At 39.5% G+C, this 15,388-nt stretch overlaps 1 protein-coding gene across 1 annotated transcript in view; it reads left to right on the plus strand.

Annotated features, from left to right (window-relative positions):
- Positions 1-15,388, plus strand: part of LOC127413112 (histone-lysine N-methyltransferase, H3 lysine-36 specific-like) — a 30,699-nt gene that overhangs the window by 9,540 nt on the left and 5,771 nt on the right. Inside the window, exons 10-23 of the mRNA XM_051649981.1 lie at positions 407-455; positions 1,023-1,183; positions 1,591-1,701; positions 1,874-1,997; positions 3,397-3,597; positions 4,415-4,594; positions 4,957-5,113; positions 5,219-5,424; positions 7,321-7,433; positions 7,617-7,886; positions 10,494-10,610; positions 10,704-10,845; positions 10,924-11,030; positions 14,675-14,876. Coding sequence (XP_051505941.1) covers positions 407-455; positions 1,023-1,183; positions 1,591-1,701; positions 1,874-1,997; positions 3,397-3,597; positions 4,415-4,594; positions 4,957-5,113; positions 5,219-5,424; positions 7,321-7,433; positions 7,617-7,886; positions 10,494-10,610; positions 10,704-10,845; positions 10,924-11,030; positions 14,675-14,876 — 2,140 coding nt within the window. The remainder of the gene's footprint in view (positions 1-406; positions 456-1,022; positions 1,184-1,590; positions 1,702-1,873; positions 1,998-3,396; positions 3,598-4,414; positions 4,595-4,956; positions 5,114-5,218; positions 5,425-7,320; positions 7,434-7,616; positions 7,887-10,493; positions 10,611-10,703; positions 10,846-10,923; positions 11,031-14,674; positions 14,877-15,388) is intronic.

A 15,388-nucleotide genomic window follows, 5' to 3' on the forward strand; every position in this document is an offset into this window, starting at 1 on the left:
TGTGGTTTGTTCTCGGTGGGCGCGTGGTGAATTGAGCGTGGTTGCCGCGGTGGATGGCGTGAAGCCTCCACATGCGCTCCGTGGCAACGCGCTCAACAAGCCACGTGATAAGATGCGCGGGTTGTCTGTCTCAGACGTGGAGGCAATTGGGATTCGTCCTCCGCCACCCGGACTGAGGTGAATCACTACACGACCACGAGGACTTAGAGCGCATTGGGAATTGGGCATTCCAAATTGGGAGAAAAAGGGGAAAAATCCCCCAAAAAAAAGAAAAAAAAGAAAAGAAAAAAAAAGTACATTGGGAATTGGGCATTCCAAACTGGGAAAGAAAAAAAATAAGTAATATTAATAGACCTATTTTTATCAAACCTGTTGAGCAATGCTACAGTTTGTAATGTTTTTACAGAATCAGGAAGTGCCTGGACCTACACCATCAACCCCATCTGCTGTATCAGGTTAGCATTTTTTTTCATGAGATTTTCTTTTTGTTGTAATGTATTAGGAATAGGGCTGCCAATTGATTAACATTTTTAATTAAATTAATTACATACTATGCAGATAAATTAGTCACAATATTTAAATATTTGCAGAGAAAGGCCCTCAATATTCCAATATAAAATGGTTCAATAATTACCGTTATATTTAATGAATTATAAATATAATATTTATTATAAATATTATAGTTCAGATAACAAAAATTGGCTTTAAAAGGCAAAATATTGTTTATTTCCATAATGATAGACTTATGTGGGCTTTTCAAAGGATGCATCAATGAACACAAACGTCATATGGGTGCTTTTGGAGCCTCTCACTTTGGTTGCGTCACGTCATAAACACAGTGTTTTTAAGTTGCTGTGTCAAGTTTAACATAGTTTGAAACTTAAAAAAATAAGTCTTGTGATCCGTGCTCTGTCCAGCTGTGTTTAAACGCAAGAACCCATTCTCATCTTGTGCTGTTGCTGTTCTCAAGTAAGTCTGAGTGTGGTTTGTCAATGTTTTAATAAACATACTTTCCTCCTCAGTGGAAGCGCAAAGTGAAGGTGAAACAAGAACATCGTGCCCAGTCCAACACGATACACCCAGTGTGTGCCAGGCGCAACTGGAAGAAGAAGAGCATAGCAGTCCGTCAAAACCCCTTGCAAAGGAGCCTTACACCAACGGCGAGGAGTCCCTGAACTCTGAGGTCATTATTAGCTGCAAGATTTCACCATTTTCATCAGTATGTTACCAGTATGTCCAAGTATATGAAGTATAATATACAGTATAATCAAAATTTTGAAAAAATACCTTTTGTGTTTCACGGAAGAAAGAAAGCCTTACAGAGCCACAACAATGTCTCCCTCCAGTTATTCATATTAGTGGTTGATCGATATGGGTTTTTCAATGGACAAATGAACAAATAACTTCTGTGTACAATGTTTTTTTTTTTATTATTATTATTATTATTATTTTCAGTGATAATGGAACGGATGCTCTCCATAGTGCTTAACTTGTATTTAACTGACTGTCAGCCACTTTAGTGTAGGCAGGGATCAGTATAGCAGTTGCACTGATAAACCCGCTTATCTCAGTTTTTTATTTTATTTTCAGGTTTTTGGTGCAGGATTCAATGATTCCATATCAGGTGACTCGGGAGTCTCGACCAATAGAAAATCAGGGGAGAGAGGCGGAGGTGCATCTTTGAAGGAGAACGTCTGCCAGGTAAATGCAATATAGACCAAATGCTGGATATACTGGTATATATTAGATTTAGACAATATCACTTCATCACCTTTAATCCTTTTGATTTCTGAGTGTAGTCATATTTATATAAAGTATATGTCAAAGTGTCTCAGGTTTCAGTATAAAACAGTTGTGGCGCTGTGTGCTGTAGGTATGTGAGAAGACAGGTGAACTGCTCCTCTGTGAGGGCCAGTGCTGTGGTGCCTTCCATCTGCAGTGTATCGGCCTCACTGAGACACCAAAAGGCCGATATATCTGCCAAGAGTGTAAGACAGGTGAGTCACCAGTTTCAAACGCAAACATGCATGGTAATATGCTCATTTTAAAGGAAGAGTTCACCCAAAAATAAAAATTTTGTCATCATCTTTTGAGCACAAATGAGTTATTTTGCAGAATGTCACTGGTGCTCTTTTCCATACACTGGAAGTGAATGGGAATAGGGGCTTTCTAACTTCAAAAATGAAAAATGAAAAAAAACAAAAACATAAAAGTAGTCACATGCTAAATTTCAGGTCTTCTGAAGCAGTGTTGGTTGTAATTGGATTACAAAGTATGTTCAAATTAGTTACTATAATATAATTACTTTTAGGCGCAAAAAGTAGTTTAATGCATTACATTTTAAATTCTTGTAATCAGATTACAGTTAGTGACTTTCAATGAAAGTAATTACTTTTAAGGACGTTATTTTGGTTACAAATATATTATTTCTGTGTAATACAATGTGAATTCATATATTCATATATATGTCTGTTTGCATTTCTCTGACAGCTGAAGGGTGTACGACAATGAACAAGGAGAAAATAGACTTTATTTTTATTTGAGCAGAAAAACTAAAAACTTTGTGACAAGTGTTTTAGAAAGTAACCTAAAAGTAAAGTAATTAGTATTGTGATTATTTTTTTCAAAGAAGTTATCAGTAAAGTAATCTGATTATAATTTTAGAGAAGTAGTTAGTGATTTGTAGTGGATTACTTTTTTTTTTTTTGGTACAAGTCATATGATCGCTTTGTGTAAGGAACAGACCGACATTTAAATTGTTATTTACTTCACCTCCTCTATTCTGTTCCTAACATTGTTACAACATACTTATAATAGTACCAGTAATGAGCAGTATATTTGCTACAAGTAGCAAAGCTATTAGCTTAACTACATTTCTCAGAAGCGAGGTTTTAAGTCGAGTAGCTTTTCAGTAGCAGAGCTATTTTATTCTGTGCCATTTTTAATTGTTGGTCTATGTAAACATACACTAGATGGATGTCTTTGACAGTTTTGATGCGTTTCCAATGTAAACATTTTCTTTCAAGCAGTTGGTAGCTTAACTTGCCAAATTGTTTGAGTATCTTGCCCAACACTGAATGGTAATGTAAATCTTTAGTTACTTCTCCTCTGTCATTCACTTACATTTTTCCATTTGGCATAACTCTCAAATTTCATGTGCACTTGTTTACATTTAAAATATGGTAGATCAGATGCAATGTCTTTTTACCGGTGATGTCAAACTTTGCACAGTTTGACACACCCAAAGTGAATGTATTTGTCATGCTACTATTTTTTTTACTTTTAGGATTCCTGTTCTACAAAGAAGTTCATTTCAACAATGATAGAACAGTGGACACCTCCACACTTCAAAGTTTCTGATTTGTCTCTCTTTCCTGTGCTTCCATCATCCTGTAGGTGTGCACACATGTTTTGTGTGTAAAAAGCCTGATAAGGAGGTCAGGAGGTGTATGATCCCTGTGTGTGGGAAGTTTTATCACATGGAATGCATCATGAAACATTCCCCCACTGTTGCTCAGAACCGCGGCTTCCGCTGCTCCCTGCATGTTTGTCTGGCCTGCTTCATCTCCAACCCCGCCAACCCGAGCATCTCTAAAGGTAACCATCATTCACTTTTCACAAGTGCAGATCTCATTGGGCAGAATTATTTTCTGTCAATCATTTGTAAAACCGTTCTTGCGGAAGCTGTTGTACAATCTAACCCAACAATGAAGGTACGATTGACAAATTCATTCTGTTGACGTTTCATAAATGAGGGCCATTGATTCTGTTTAGCAAACAAATTACTATTTGTTTTTTTGTTTGTTTTTTTAGTTGTTTTTTTTTTTTATCCCCTTTTCTCCCAATCTGGAATGCCCAATTCCCACTACTTAGTAGGTCCTCGTGGTGGTGCACTTACTCACCTCAATCTGGGTGGCGGAGGACAAGTCTCAGTTGCCTCTGCTTCTGAGACAGTCAATCCGTGCATCTTATCACGTGGCTCGTTGTGCATGACACCGCGGAGACTCCCAAAATGTGGAGGCTCCTGCTACTCTCTGCGATCCACGTACAACTTACCACACGCCCCATTGAGAGCGAGAGCCACTAATCGCGACCACGAGGAGGTTTCCTCATGTGAGTCTACCCTTCCTAGCAACTGGGCCAATTTGGTTGCTTAGGACACCTGGCTGGAGTCACTCAGCACACCCTCCAGGGGTGGTAGACAGCGTCAATACTCGCTGAGCTACCCAGGCCCCACAAATTACTATTTGTTAAAATCAAGTCTTTTTTTTCGCCTTCAAAATCTAGTAAAATCTGTACGTTCAACTTTCAACAAAAGAACGGGGGTTGTGGGTAGCTATAGTGGTTGTTACACCCTGGTAAAGCCTCGTAACTTTTCAGCTGATTTTGTGATCATAACTTGTTTATTACGCAGGCCGTCTGACCCGCTGTGTGCGTTGTCCTGTGGCCTACCATGCCAGTGACTACTGTATGGCTGCTGGCAGCATCCCATTGGCCAATAACAGCTTCCTGTGCCCTAACCACTTCAGCCCACGCAAAGGATGCAAAAACCATGAGCACATTAATGTCAGCTGGTGTTTTGTGTGTTCTGAAGGTGTGTATTGCAGTTCTCACTCTACTTTATTTTTATTTACTATTATTAGGGTCAGTTATGAGGTCAGAGCAAATGTGTCTCGGGGGCTGTTTATTAAAGTAGAGCCTTTGCTAAGCTCTGCCCCCCTTGGTTATTTTGCTCACATAGACAAGCTTTATAGAGTGTCGTTTTTTAGTGAAGATATTATTAAATTACAAAATAATGAAAGTAAAAACTGTGGAGACTGAATTAAAATTGAGGCAAAAGCTTATCACTGTCAACTGAAAAGAGGAAAGCCTCATTAAATAGCTATTACACACCTGAAGGTGGGGCTTAGCAAAGGGTCAGTGCCACATGTTTTTTCTCTCTCTCTTTCCCTGTAGGAGGAAGTCTTCTCTGCTGTGAATCTTGTCCTGCTGCCTTTCATCGCGAGTGTCTGAACATTGACATGCCCCAGGGCAGCTGGTTCTGTAATGACTGTCTAGCTGGAAAGAAACCACACTACAAGGATATCCTGTGGGTGAAAGTGGGCCGCTACAGGTGTGTTAGTGTTGCTTCTACAATACCAGCTGCCCAAAAAACAATGAAAGTGCCTTAAATTATTTAGATGATGTGTGTTGACCCGTTTCTGAATCATTGTGCCAGGTGGTGGCCAGCTGAAGTGACTCAACCAAAGAACGTTCCTGAGAAAATCAACCGCATGAGGCATGAGGTGGGGGAGTTCCCTGTGCACTTCTTTGGCTCCAAAGACTACGTGTGGACGTACCAGGCCCGCTGTTTCCCATATATGGAGGGGGATGCCAACAATAAGGAAAAAATGGGAAAGGGTGCAGATGCCATCTATAAGAAAGGTAGTTGAACCCTCTGCCTGTGGTCACTTGCTGAATTAGCCACGTGGTTTTTCTAATAATTGGCTTTTAGTTTTAAGGTGAAATGTGTCACTTCTGTGGCACTAGTGTGACCAAATGAAAATGTAAATGTCATGTCTTAAACATTTTCAAACAGGTTTCCTGAAGATACCCCCGTCTTCCATTGGTTGATGAAACTCATAGCCCCGCCCCACACTCACACCATTGGTTGAGCCAATGTAGCTATGTAGAGCTTGTTTACACTTATCAGGGAAATCAACCTATAAATGGCTAAATTATAGTTGTCTCTACATAGTAAGCTGTGATAGGAGAAACTATTTAACCCTTTAAATAACAATGAATTTAAAAATTATCAAAATATGAATTACTGCAGTCTTGACCAACACAAAGAAGGTATCATTTTAAAGCTTAGATGCTGTACTTTACAATGCATGTAGGTATTATGACCAAAACTGAACAAGTGCTTTGAAATTATCAGACAAATCAAAAGTGTTCTATTTTGAAACGTTCTTAATCATTTTGCACTGTACATATTATTGTAGTTGGTAAACACATCAAACTGATTAAATTGCCATGTGTCATGTTGTTGGAAAGCTCTCAGAGAGTAGAATGTTTTACTTGCAATAGCTAAGTACATGTCTTTGACATACATGTTACATGTAAACTGGTGTTGCTTATAAGCTGCGTTTTGCTTATAACTTCACAAATTAATCACAAAGTAGTCGGATGCACAGGTCATTATATAATCCACATGAAGTACAATTTGCACACAGCACATAATGTTCTATCTGGCTAAAACACATTATCTTTCCTGGATCAGATAACTTAATTGGAAATTATGTAGTACATTGTCCAGCATCATGGAACTGTACACCAATCGTATTAGGATTCACATCGCTGCAATCAGAGGTGAAAGTCATCCAAGTATGGGCAGAGAGGATCGTTCACTTTAATTACATATGGCCACTAGGAGATGGCACCACGTACATGACACAGACTCAATGATGGCTCAAATGACACAGAATGGAACTGAATGAGATCTCGTTACTCATGCCTGCATACTTTGGAGAGAGAGCATACCTTTAAACATTGTTGTATTTGCATGTGTAATTTGTTCTTATGTATGATTATTATGTTTTATTTGTTTGGAAAGGCTTTTGGACATGAGGGTAAATTAATTTGGTAATGCTTTAACTTTTTATTGCTTTATCGTATCAACACAAAATTTTACTCAGTTACAGGTGACTTGATCGGGAACAAAACAAAAGTAGTTTTTTGGAGCTACCTTATTTACACCCTGAAATATATTATGTCAAATCAGAAAAAAAGTTTAAAAAAAAATTTCCACCGGTTTCTTAAGCATTAAGCATTTTTCTTATCATAATCTAGATCATTAAAAATTTAATTTTGGGCATGCCATTGAAACAAGAAATCTTTAAAAACACCTTTGGAGCTTAAAGGGTTAAACCTAGAATAAATTGCCCCTTCCCTAAGCTCCGCTCCCCATGGTTACCGTTGCTCTCTTTGACAAGCTTTGCAGAACTTACCGTAAGAATGAACGGGAGATTGCAGTGAATGGCGCAGTTTTTGGCAAAATATTATCATAAACGAAATTGATAATATTTTTACGTGGGCTGGAATGAAGATTGACATTTTAAATCATATTTATCTGTTGTGTTCTGTCCGCTTAAAACTGTGCGAACACACATTACTCCCCATAGACTCTCGTTGGAAAAAAGCAAGCGCTTGTCAGAGAAATGGCATATGACAACAATTGCTAAGATAGGATTGGTCAGAAGCACTTTTATGGCGGGGTTTAGCAAAGGGTCAGTTGTGAGCAAATTGGTCTAAAGAATAGTTTATTTCCTTTTATCTCAGCTTTAAATGAAGCAGCCGACAGGTTCCGGGAACTGCAGGCCGAAAAGGAGATGAGACAACTACAAGAGGACAGAAAGAATGACAAGAAACCTCCTCCATACAAACACATCAAGGTATGAGCTTATGTTAACACAGACTTGCCTTGTTCTTGGTCTTTATTGATTAATTTAGTTAAGACATTCATATCAATCCTGTTGACATCATTTTCATTCTTAAAACTTGCTTTACGTTGAGCTCTCAGTAAGTTAGACTGTTATCACATGCTGTTATCTCTCATCTAATCGATTTCCACTCAGGTGAACCGTCCTATAGGGAAAGTGCAAATCATCACAGCAGATCTATCTGAAATACCACGCTGTAACTGTAAGGCAACAGATGAGAACCCGTGCGGCATAGACTCGGAGTGCATCAATCGCATGCTGTTGTACGAGTGTCACCCTCAAGTGTGTCCAGCGGGGGAGCGCTGTCAGAACCAGTGCTTCACCAAACGCGAGTACACAGAGGTGGAGATCTTCAGGACACTGTCACGAGGGTGGGGCTTACGCGGTGTGTCGGATATCAAGAAGGTGTGTATAAGCTACTCTGCACTATTGTTAATTTCTGCCAATGTTTTCCAGGATAGTTCGTCACATTTTGCCAAGTAAATAGGCTTGAAATTATTATTTCATTTAGTGGAAGTGGGGTGCGGTGTTCACCATGTTATTACCGCTGGTTGGACGCTAGGTGGTACTATGGGGTAATTTACGTTAAGCAGGGTTAGGGTTAAGCCTACACAATAAAGCAAGACACCTTGATTTCAAACTTTTAACTTTGTTTTATTTATTTTAACTAAAAATTAAAATGAAACTGGAAAAAAATTAAGTGCAATTAAAATGTGTGTTGTTCAACTTATTGAAAGATGGCTTTACAACAGTTGTGAAGGGCAACATCTCTTTGGCAAAGAACCTACTTCATCTGTGCATTTTCAACCGGTCGGGTATTTCGTTGTCCGGGGAAATACATCATGTGTGTGAATAAATCCATTTTGTTCCCTCCTTCATGATATATATATATATCGCAATATCCAATTACATCGGCAACCCCCGGGCTGGATCGGTGAATATTCTTGCTTTAGTGATTTTGCATTGAAAATTAATTTATTTAAAAAACGAAAAACTTAAATCAAATACATTTCTAAATTCAGATTACACTCCAAACGAAACGAAAAAGCAATTAAAATAACAAAGTGATCAAAAAAATTATATATTAATATATATATAATACCACCTTTCCATTTACCGTCAGGCAAGTCTCCGTCTAAACATGCAGGCGGAAAATTACTTACACAAATGAGGACATAAAAACAATTATAAATGTAAAAATGATAATTATAATGATGATAATAATCACTGAAATATAAATCATGGTTCGAGGGGAGCATGTTTTTGTATTATTTTATGTTTTAATCACAGATGTATAGGCTGCAGAGTTGTGGTCACAATGAACTGCTCTGTGGAAATAAAGCGAACTGAACTCAAAACACCTCCTGAGCTGAGATGTCTGAGGTCATTTGCAGCACTCACAGATGATATTGTTCTTGTAACAAAAAAAAATTCAGAAGACAGAAACAAAGAAAGAGTGAGAACCTTTTACATGCACGTGTTCCTCGAGACTGCATGCCTCCGTACAAACAGTCGGAAGGCTATCCCATCTGGTCAGAACCGACAGAAGGTCTACTGTGGCACAAGTCACAGAAAATGTTAATGATGTTTACAGGAGGAATGTGTCACAACACAGTGCATTGCACTCTGCTGCGTATTGGGCTGCGTAGCAGCAGACCGGTCAGAGTGCCCACGACGACCCCTGTCCACGGTCGAAAGCACCTACAATGGGCACGCGAGCATCAGAACTGGACCTTGGAGCAGTGGAAGAAGGTCACCTGGTCCGATGAGTCCCGTTTTCTTCTACATCACGTGGACAGCCGTGTACGTGTGCACCATGTACCTGGGGAAGTGATGGCACCAGGATGCATATGTGGGAAGACGACAAGCCAGTAGAGGGAGTGTGATGCTCTGGGTAATGTTCTGCTGGGAAACCCTGGGTCCGGCCATTCATGTGGACGTCAATTTGACACGTGCCACCTACCTAAATATCGATGCAGACCAGGTACACCCCCACATGGCAATGGCATTCCCTGATGGCAATGGCCTCTTTCAGAAGGATAATGCGCCCTGCCGCACTGCAAAAATTGTTCAGGAATGGTTCGAGTAACATGATAAAGAGTTCAAGGTGTTGCCCTGGCCTCCAGATTCCCCAGATCTCAATCCAATTGTGCATCTGTGAGATGTGCTGGACCAACAAGTCCAATCCACAGCGGCTCCACTTCCCATCTTACAGGGCTTGAATGATCTGCTGCTAATGTCTTGGTGCCAGATACCACTGGACACCAATCAGGGGTCTTGTAGAGTCCATGCCTTGTTGGTTCGGGGCAGTTTTGGCGGCACACAGAGGACCCACAGCATGGCTCATCAGTGTATATCGGCTTTACTGATTAATCGATGCTGGGGTATGACTATTCACTCATCTCACGATTCGGTTCGGATTACGATACTCTAAACAAAGCCTGAATCAAGATTGAACTTTTTTTTTTTTAATTACTTTTAAGACATTTACAAATCAGTTTCTTTCCTTTAAAACTTAACTAAAAGTACTGTTCATTAAAGTGCATAATGATCCATCATATATGTGCTGGAACTAAAAATCTGCCCAGAGCAGGGCGAGGGTGACACCAGATTAGAAATATTAATAATTCTGCTTAGCTGAAAATACAGAGTTATGTTCGATACATATGCTTACATACTGTCACTGATTACATACAATGCAAGTGAATGGTAACCAGACCTTTCAAGCTCCAAAAATCACATAAAGGAAACATAAAAGTAATCCAAACGACTCCATTGGTTAAATCTGTATCTTCAGAAGCGATATGATAAGTGTAGGCCAGAAACAGATCAATATTTTATTCCTTTTTTACTATAAATCTCCACTTTCACTCTTCACAGAAATTGTGCAACATGGCCCTAAAATTGTCCTTTCATTACCAGGCATGTTGCCTCTTTCCGTGTTTTAATTCTGGGGTGTTGGTGCATTGCCAGTTATGTGTCCTAATTACATTAATTGTTAATCCACCATAGGGAGCGTTTGTGAATGAATACGTGGGGGAGGTCATTGATGAAGAAGAGTGTCGCGCCAGAATCAAACACGCACAGGAAAATGACATTTGTAACTTCTACATGCTCACACTGGATAAGGTCAGTATCACCTGGGTCAATTGTCGACCCAAAGCTTGAGAAGCTGTTCTCCACTTACCTTGACACCGGACGTTGTTCTATTTGTTCATGCAGGATCGCATCATTGATGCCGGGCCCAAGGGAAACCAAGCACGTTTTATGAACCACAGCTGCCAGCCCAACTGTGAGACACAGAAGTGGACGGTGAATGGAGACACTAGAGTCGGGCTGTTTGCATTAGAGGACATCCCGACAGGTAGGCTTAAACCTCAATCTGTTAATATAATATAAAGAAAGAGGTGAATGATCATTAATTACTGTTGATTGTTTTCAGGTGTTGAACTGACTTTTAATTATAACTTGGAGTGTCTGGGTAATGGAAAGACGGTGTGTAAATGTGGAGCGTCTAACTGCAGTGGATTTCTTGGTGTCAGACCAAAGGTATGGAGTGCACATGTATTAAGGTTTTGTTATTAAAGGAATATTTCTTGGGCAATAGAAGTTAATCAACAGTAAATCAGAATTGACTCTATTTAGTTAGCATATTATTCTTATTGAGAACGATTCGTCAGTGCACGTTATTCCAAATAAAAAAATAGTTTCTCTTTATTATCATTTGTCTAAATGTAATGCTAAAACCTGCTCCACCTCTGAAACAACTTTCACTTTTGGCTGACTTTACTAATCCTTCTCATTTTTTTAACCCCACCCCTCCAACCAACTGGCTTTATTCTAATGCCCACTTTTCACAATTCAGTCACAAGTCCCTACATTTTTCTTGTTTCACAATCATTGTTGGGTGTAATCTGATTACAAGGTAATTAGTTACTGTAATCTAATTACTATCCCAGTCAACATTAGTGTAACTCATGACATTTTAAATTACGTTAATTACTTTTAAGGGAGCATCTGTTTGTATTTTTGTGACAGCTGAAGGGCGCGCACCCCCTAATGAGTCATTGTAATGAAGAAACGTGTTGGGTCGAGTGCACGACTTGCGTGCGACGATGAATTCTTTGAGCGGAAAATCTCAAACTTTTCCATAAAAAGTGTTTCAGAAAGTAACTTAAAAGTAAATTAACTAGTAATTACTGAAGTGATTACTTCAATGAAGTAATGAGTAAAGTAATCTGATTACATTTTTTAGAGAAGTCTTTAGTCAGTTGTAATGGATTACGTTTACTAAGTAATTTACCCAACATTGTTCACCATGAAATGCATCAGATTATGGAAGTAAATTTGGTTGCGAACAGCATTTCACTTTGACTTTAAAGGTGCACTCAGTAATATCTTTGCTAATTAAAGACTTTTTACACATGTGAATAGTGTTTGAATACTATAATGAATTGTTGAAAATGATGTACACTCACATGAAATGAAGACTCAAGTCATATCAGTCTTCTAGAAAAAGCTGTTTGAATCTACATGGAGCTGGGTGCACCTTCATGGGCACCGCCATGTTGAGATCACATGACCAGCTGAAAACTAGAGGTCCACCAATAGTGGATTTTGCAGATACTGATAACTAAGGGGGTAGAAAAGGCTAATAACCGATAAATCGATGTATAGAATAATCGAAGAATCCTTAGTCTTGCTTTTTTATGAAGGGAACAGATTTTGAGGCTACATGAGTCAAAAATGAATAAAATCCCAAAAGCAGTTAATTGTACATCCAAAATTCCAAGAATAACCAGAACAATTTGGTTTATAGCATGGGAATTTTAGCTATAAACAAGCCTGAAACACACAGGGACTCATATTTTGAAACTTTACAGTGCATCCGGAAAGTATTCACAGCGCTTCACTTTTTCCACATTTTGTTATGTTACAGCCTTATCCCAAAATTGATTAAAATCATTATTTTCCTCGAAGTTCTACAAACAATACCCCATAATGACAACGTGAAAGAAGTTTGTTTGAAATCTTTGCAAATTTATTAAACAAAAAATGGAAAAAAAAAAATCACGTGTACATAAGTATTCACAGCCTTTGCTCAATACTTTGTTGAAGCACCTTTGGCACCAATTACAGCCTCAAGTCTTTTTGAGTATGATGCTACAAGCTTGGCACACCTATTTTGGGGCAGTTTCTCCCAATCTTCTTTGCAGGACCTCTCAAGCTCCATCAGGTTGGATGGGGAGCGTCAGTGCACAGCCATTTTCAGATCTCTTCAGAGATGTTCAATCGGGTTCAAGTCTGGGCTCCGGCTGGGCCACTCAAGGACATTCACAGAGTTGTCCCATAGCCACACCTTTGTTATCTTGGCTGTGTGCTTAGGGTCGTTGTCCTGTTGGAAGATGAACCGTCGCCCCAGTCTGAGGTCCAGAGCACTCTGGAGCAGGTTTTCATCAAGGATGTCTCTGTACATTGCTGCATTCATCTTTCCCTCAATCCTGACTAGTCTCCCAGTACCTGCCGCTGAAAAACATCCCCACAGCATGGTGCTGCCACCACCATGCTTCACTGTAGGGATGGTATTGGCCAGGTGATGAGTGGTGCCTGGTTTCCTCCAGACATGACGCTTGCCATTAAGGCCAAAGAGTTCAATCTTTGTTTCTCATGGTCTGAGAGTCCTTCAGGTGCCTTTTGGCAAACTCCAGGTGGGCTGTCATGTGCCTTTTACTGACGAGTGGCTTCCTTCTGGCCACTCTACCATACAGGCCTGATTGGTGGAGTGCTGCAGAGATGGTTGTTCTTCTGGAAGGTTCTCCTCTCTCCACAGAGGAACGCTGGAGCTCTGTCAGAGTGACCATCGGGTTCTTGGTCACCTCCCTGACTAAGGCCCTTCTCCCCTGATCGCTCAGTTTGGCCAGGCAGCCAGCTCTAGGAAGAGTCCTAGTGGTTCCAGACTTCTTCCATTTACGGATGATGGAGGCCACTGTGCTCATTGGGACCTTCAATGCTGCAGAAAATTTTCTGTACCCTTCCCCAGATCTGTGCCTCGATACAATCCTGTCTCGGAGGTCTACAGACAATTCCTTGGACTTCATGGCTTGGTTTGTGCTCTGACATGCACTGTTAACTGTGGGACCTTATATAGACAGGTGTGTGCCTTTCCAAATCATGTCCAATCAACTGAATTTACCACAGGTGGACTCCAATCAAGTTGTAGAAACATCTCAAGGATGATCAGTGGAAACAGGATGCACCTGAGCTCAATTTTGAGTGTCATGGCAAAGGCTGTGAAACTTATGTACATGTGATTATTTTCGTTTTTTATTTTTAATAAATTTGCAAAGATTTCAAACAAACTTCTTTCACGTTGTCATTATGGGGTATTGTTGGTAGAATTTTGAGGAAAAGAATGAATTTAATCCATTTTGGAATAAGGCTGTAACAAAACAAAATGTGGAAAAAGTGAAGCGCTGTGAATACTTTCCGGATGTACTGTACATCCATTACAATGCTCTATATGTAAGTATATACCAAATTAATCTTTTTATTGCCAATATATTTACCAGATGAAGAGTTTTGTATATACTGTATATATTTCACCAGATGGGGTTTATTGACAAGGAAATAAAAAAAATGAGGAATTGAAAAATAAAACTATTGGCACAGATTTTTGCCATTAACCGATAGTTCCTAAAAGCTTCTATTGGCACCAATTAATCAGTAAAACCACTATATATTGGTCTACCTCTACTGAAAACTACTACTATAGCATCACGATAATACCCCTGTTATCAGACACTATCGGTTGAGGAATAAATGAATCATGCACCAACAAATATGCCTGCAAGTAGTAGTATCTGTAACCAAACATTTTTCTTTTGCGTGATGCTGCATCCACACCGATAGATGTCAGTATCAAGTCAAAGACCTCCATCGTATCGTCAGCAAAACATGAACAAAAATGACCACGAGCACATGTAAGCTTCACTGACAACATCTGTGGATTATTACAGAAAATACAAAAACATGCAACGATTGCCCCATAGATTCCTGCTACTTTTTTTTTTCTGTGATAATTGAGCATAACCCAAAATGTTCCTTTTTAACCCAAAGCTACATTTGTATAAAATAATGTGAGCTTTATTCTGCCTGCTTTGATATCCTGTGCCATGTGAAAACTTGCTCTTCAGAATCAGCCCTCATCTGACGATAAGGCACGAAAGCTGAAGAAGAAGGTTGGAGTGAAGCGCAAGAGTCAGTTGGAGGTCACCAAGGAGAGAGAGGATGAATGTTTCTACTGTGGAGATGGAGGGCAGATTGTGTCTTGTAAGAAGCTTGGCTGCCCCAAAGTCTACCATGCCGACTGTCTGAATCTGTCCAAGAGACCTGCAGGTGAATGTGTTCCCCACATTGTCAAGCAGCAGAACTCTGTATTGAAATGGATCTGCAATGCATTTAACTTGTTTTATTATCTTGCATTATTAAACCTAGCTCTAAAGTCTTTATTCAGGTGTATTTGTGTTTCATCAAACACTGACTACTTTAAGCAGGATTCCCATTGTCATGGGAGAAAAATTGATTTACAGGCCTGGAAACTTCATGGAAGTGAATATAATCTAAAAAGTAGTTCAGAAATAATGGGAATATTTATTTTTGTGGTTGTGTTGCTAAATATTAAATCAACTAGATATTGCTCTTTGTGAGTGCTTGTGTTGAGTAAAACCAGCTTTCAAGCAAACCCTAGTATAATATCAGTCTGTGCGTTGAGGGTAACTGCCTGCGTGTCATTGTGCTGGAAATGTTACTAGCTAATAACTGTTTCCTATGGGACACAAAGTGGTCTAACTCAAGGGGTAAAGGGGGCATTGGTGATCAGAAAGTTTAATCGTCCATTAAGCTGCATT

This window comes from Myxocyprinus asiaticus, chromosome 22, assembly GCF_019703515.2.
Source record: "Myxocyprinus asiaticus isolate MX2 ecotype Aquarium Trade chromosome 22, UBuf_Myxa_2, whole genome shotgun sequence".
NCBI classification, from domain to species: Eukaryota; Metazoa; Chordata; class Actinopteri; order Cypriniformes; family Catostomidae; genus Myxocyprinus; species Myxocyprinus asiaticus.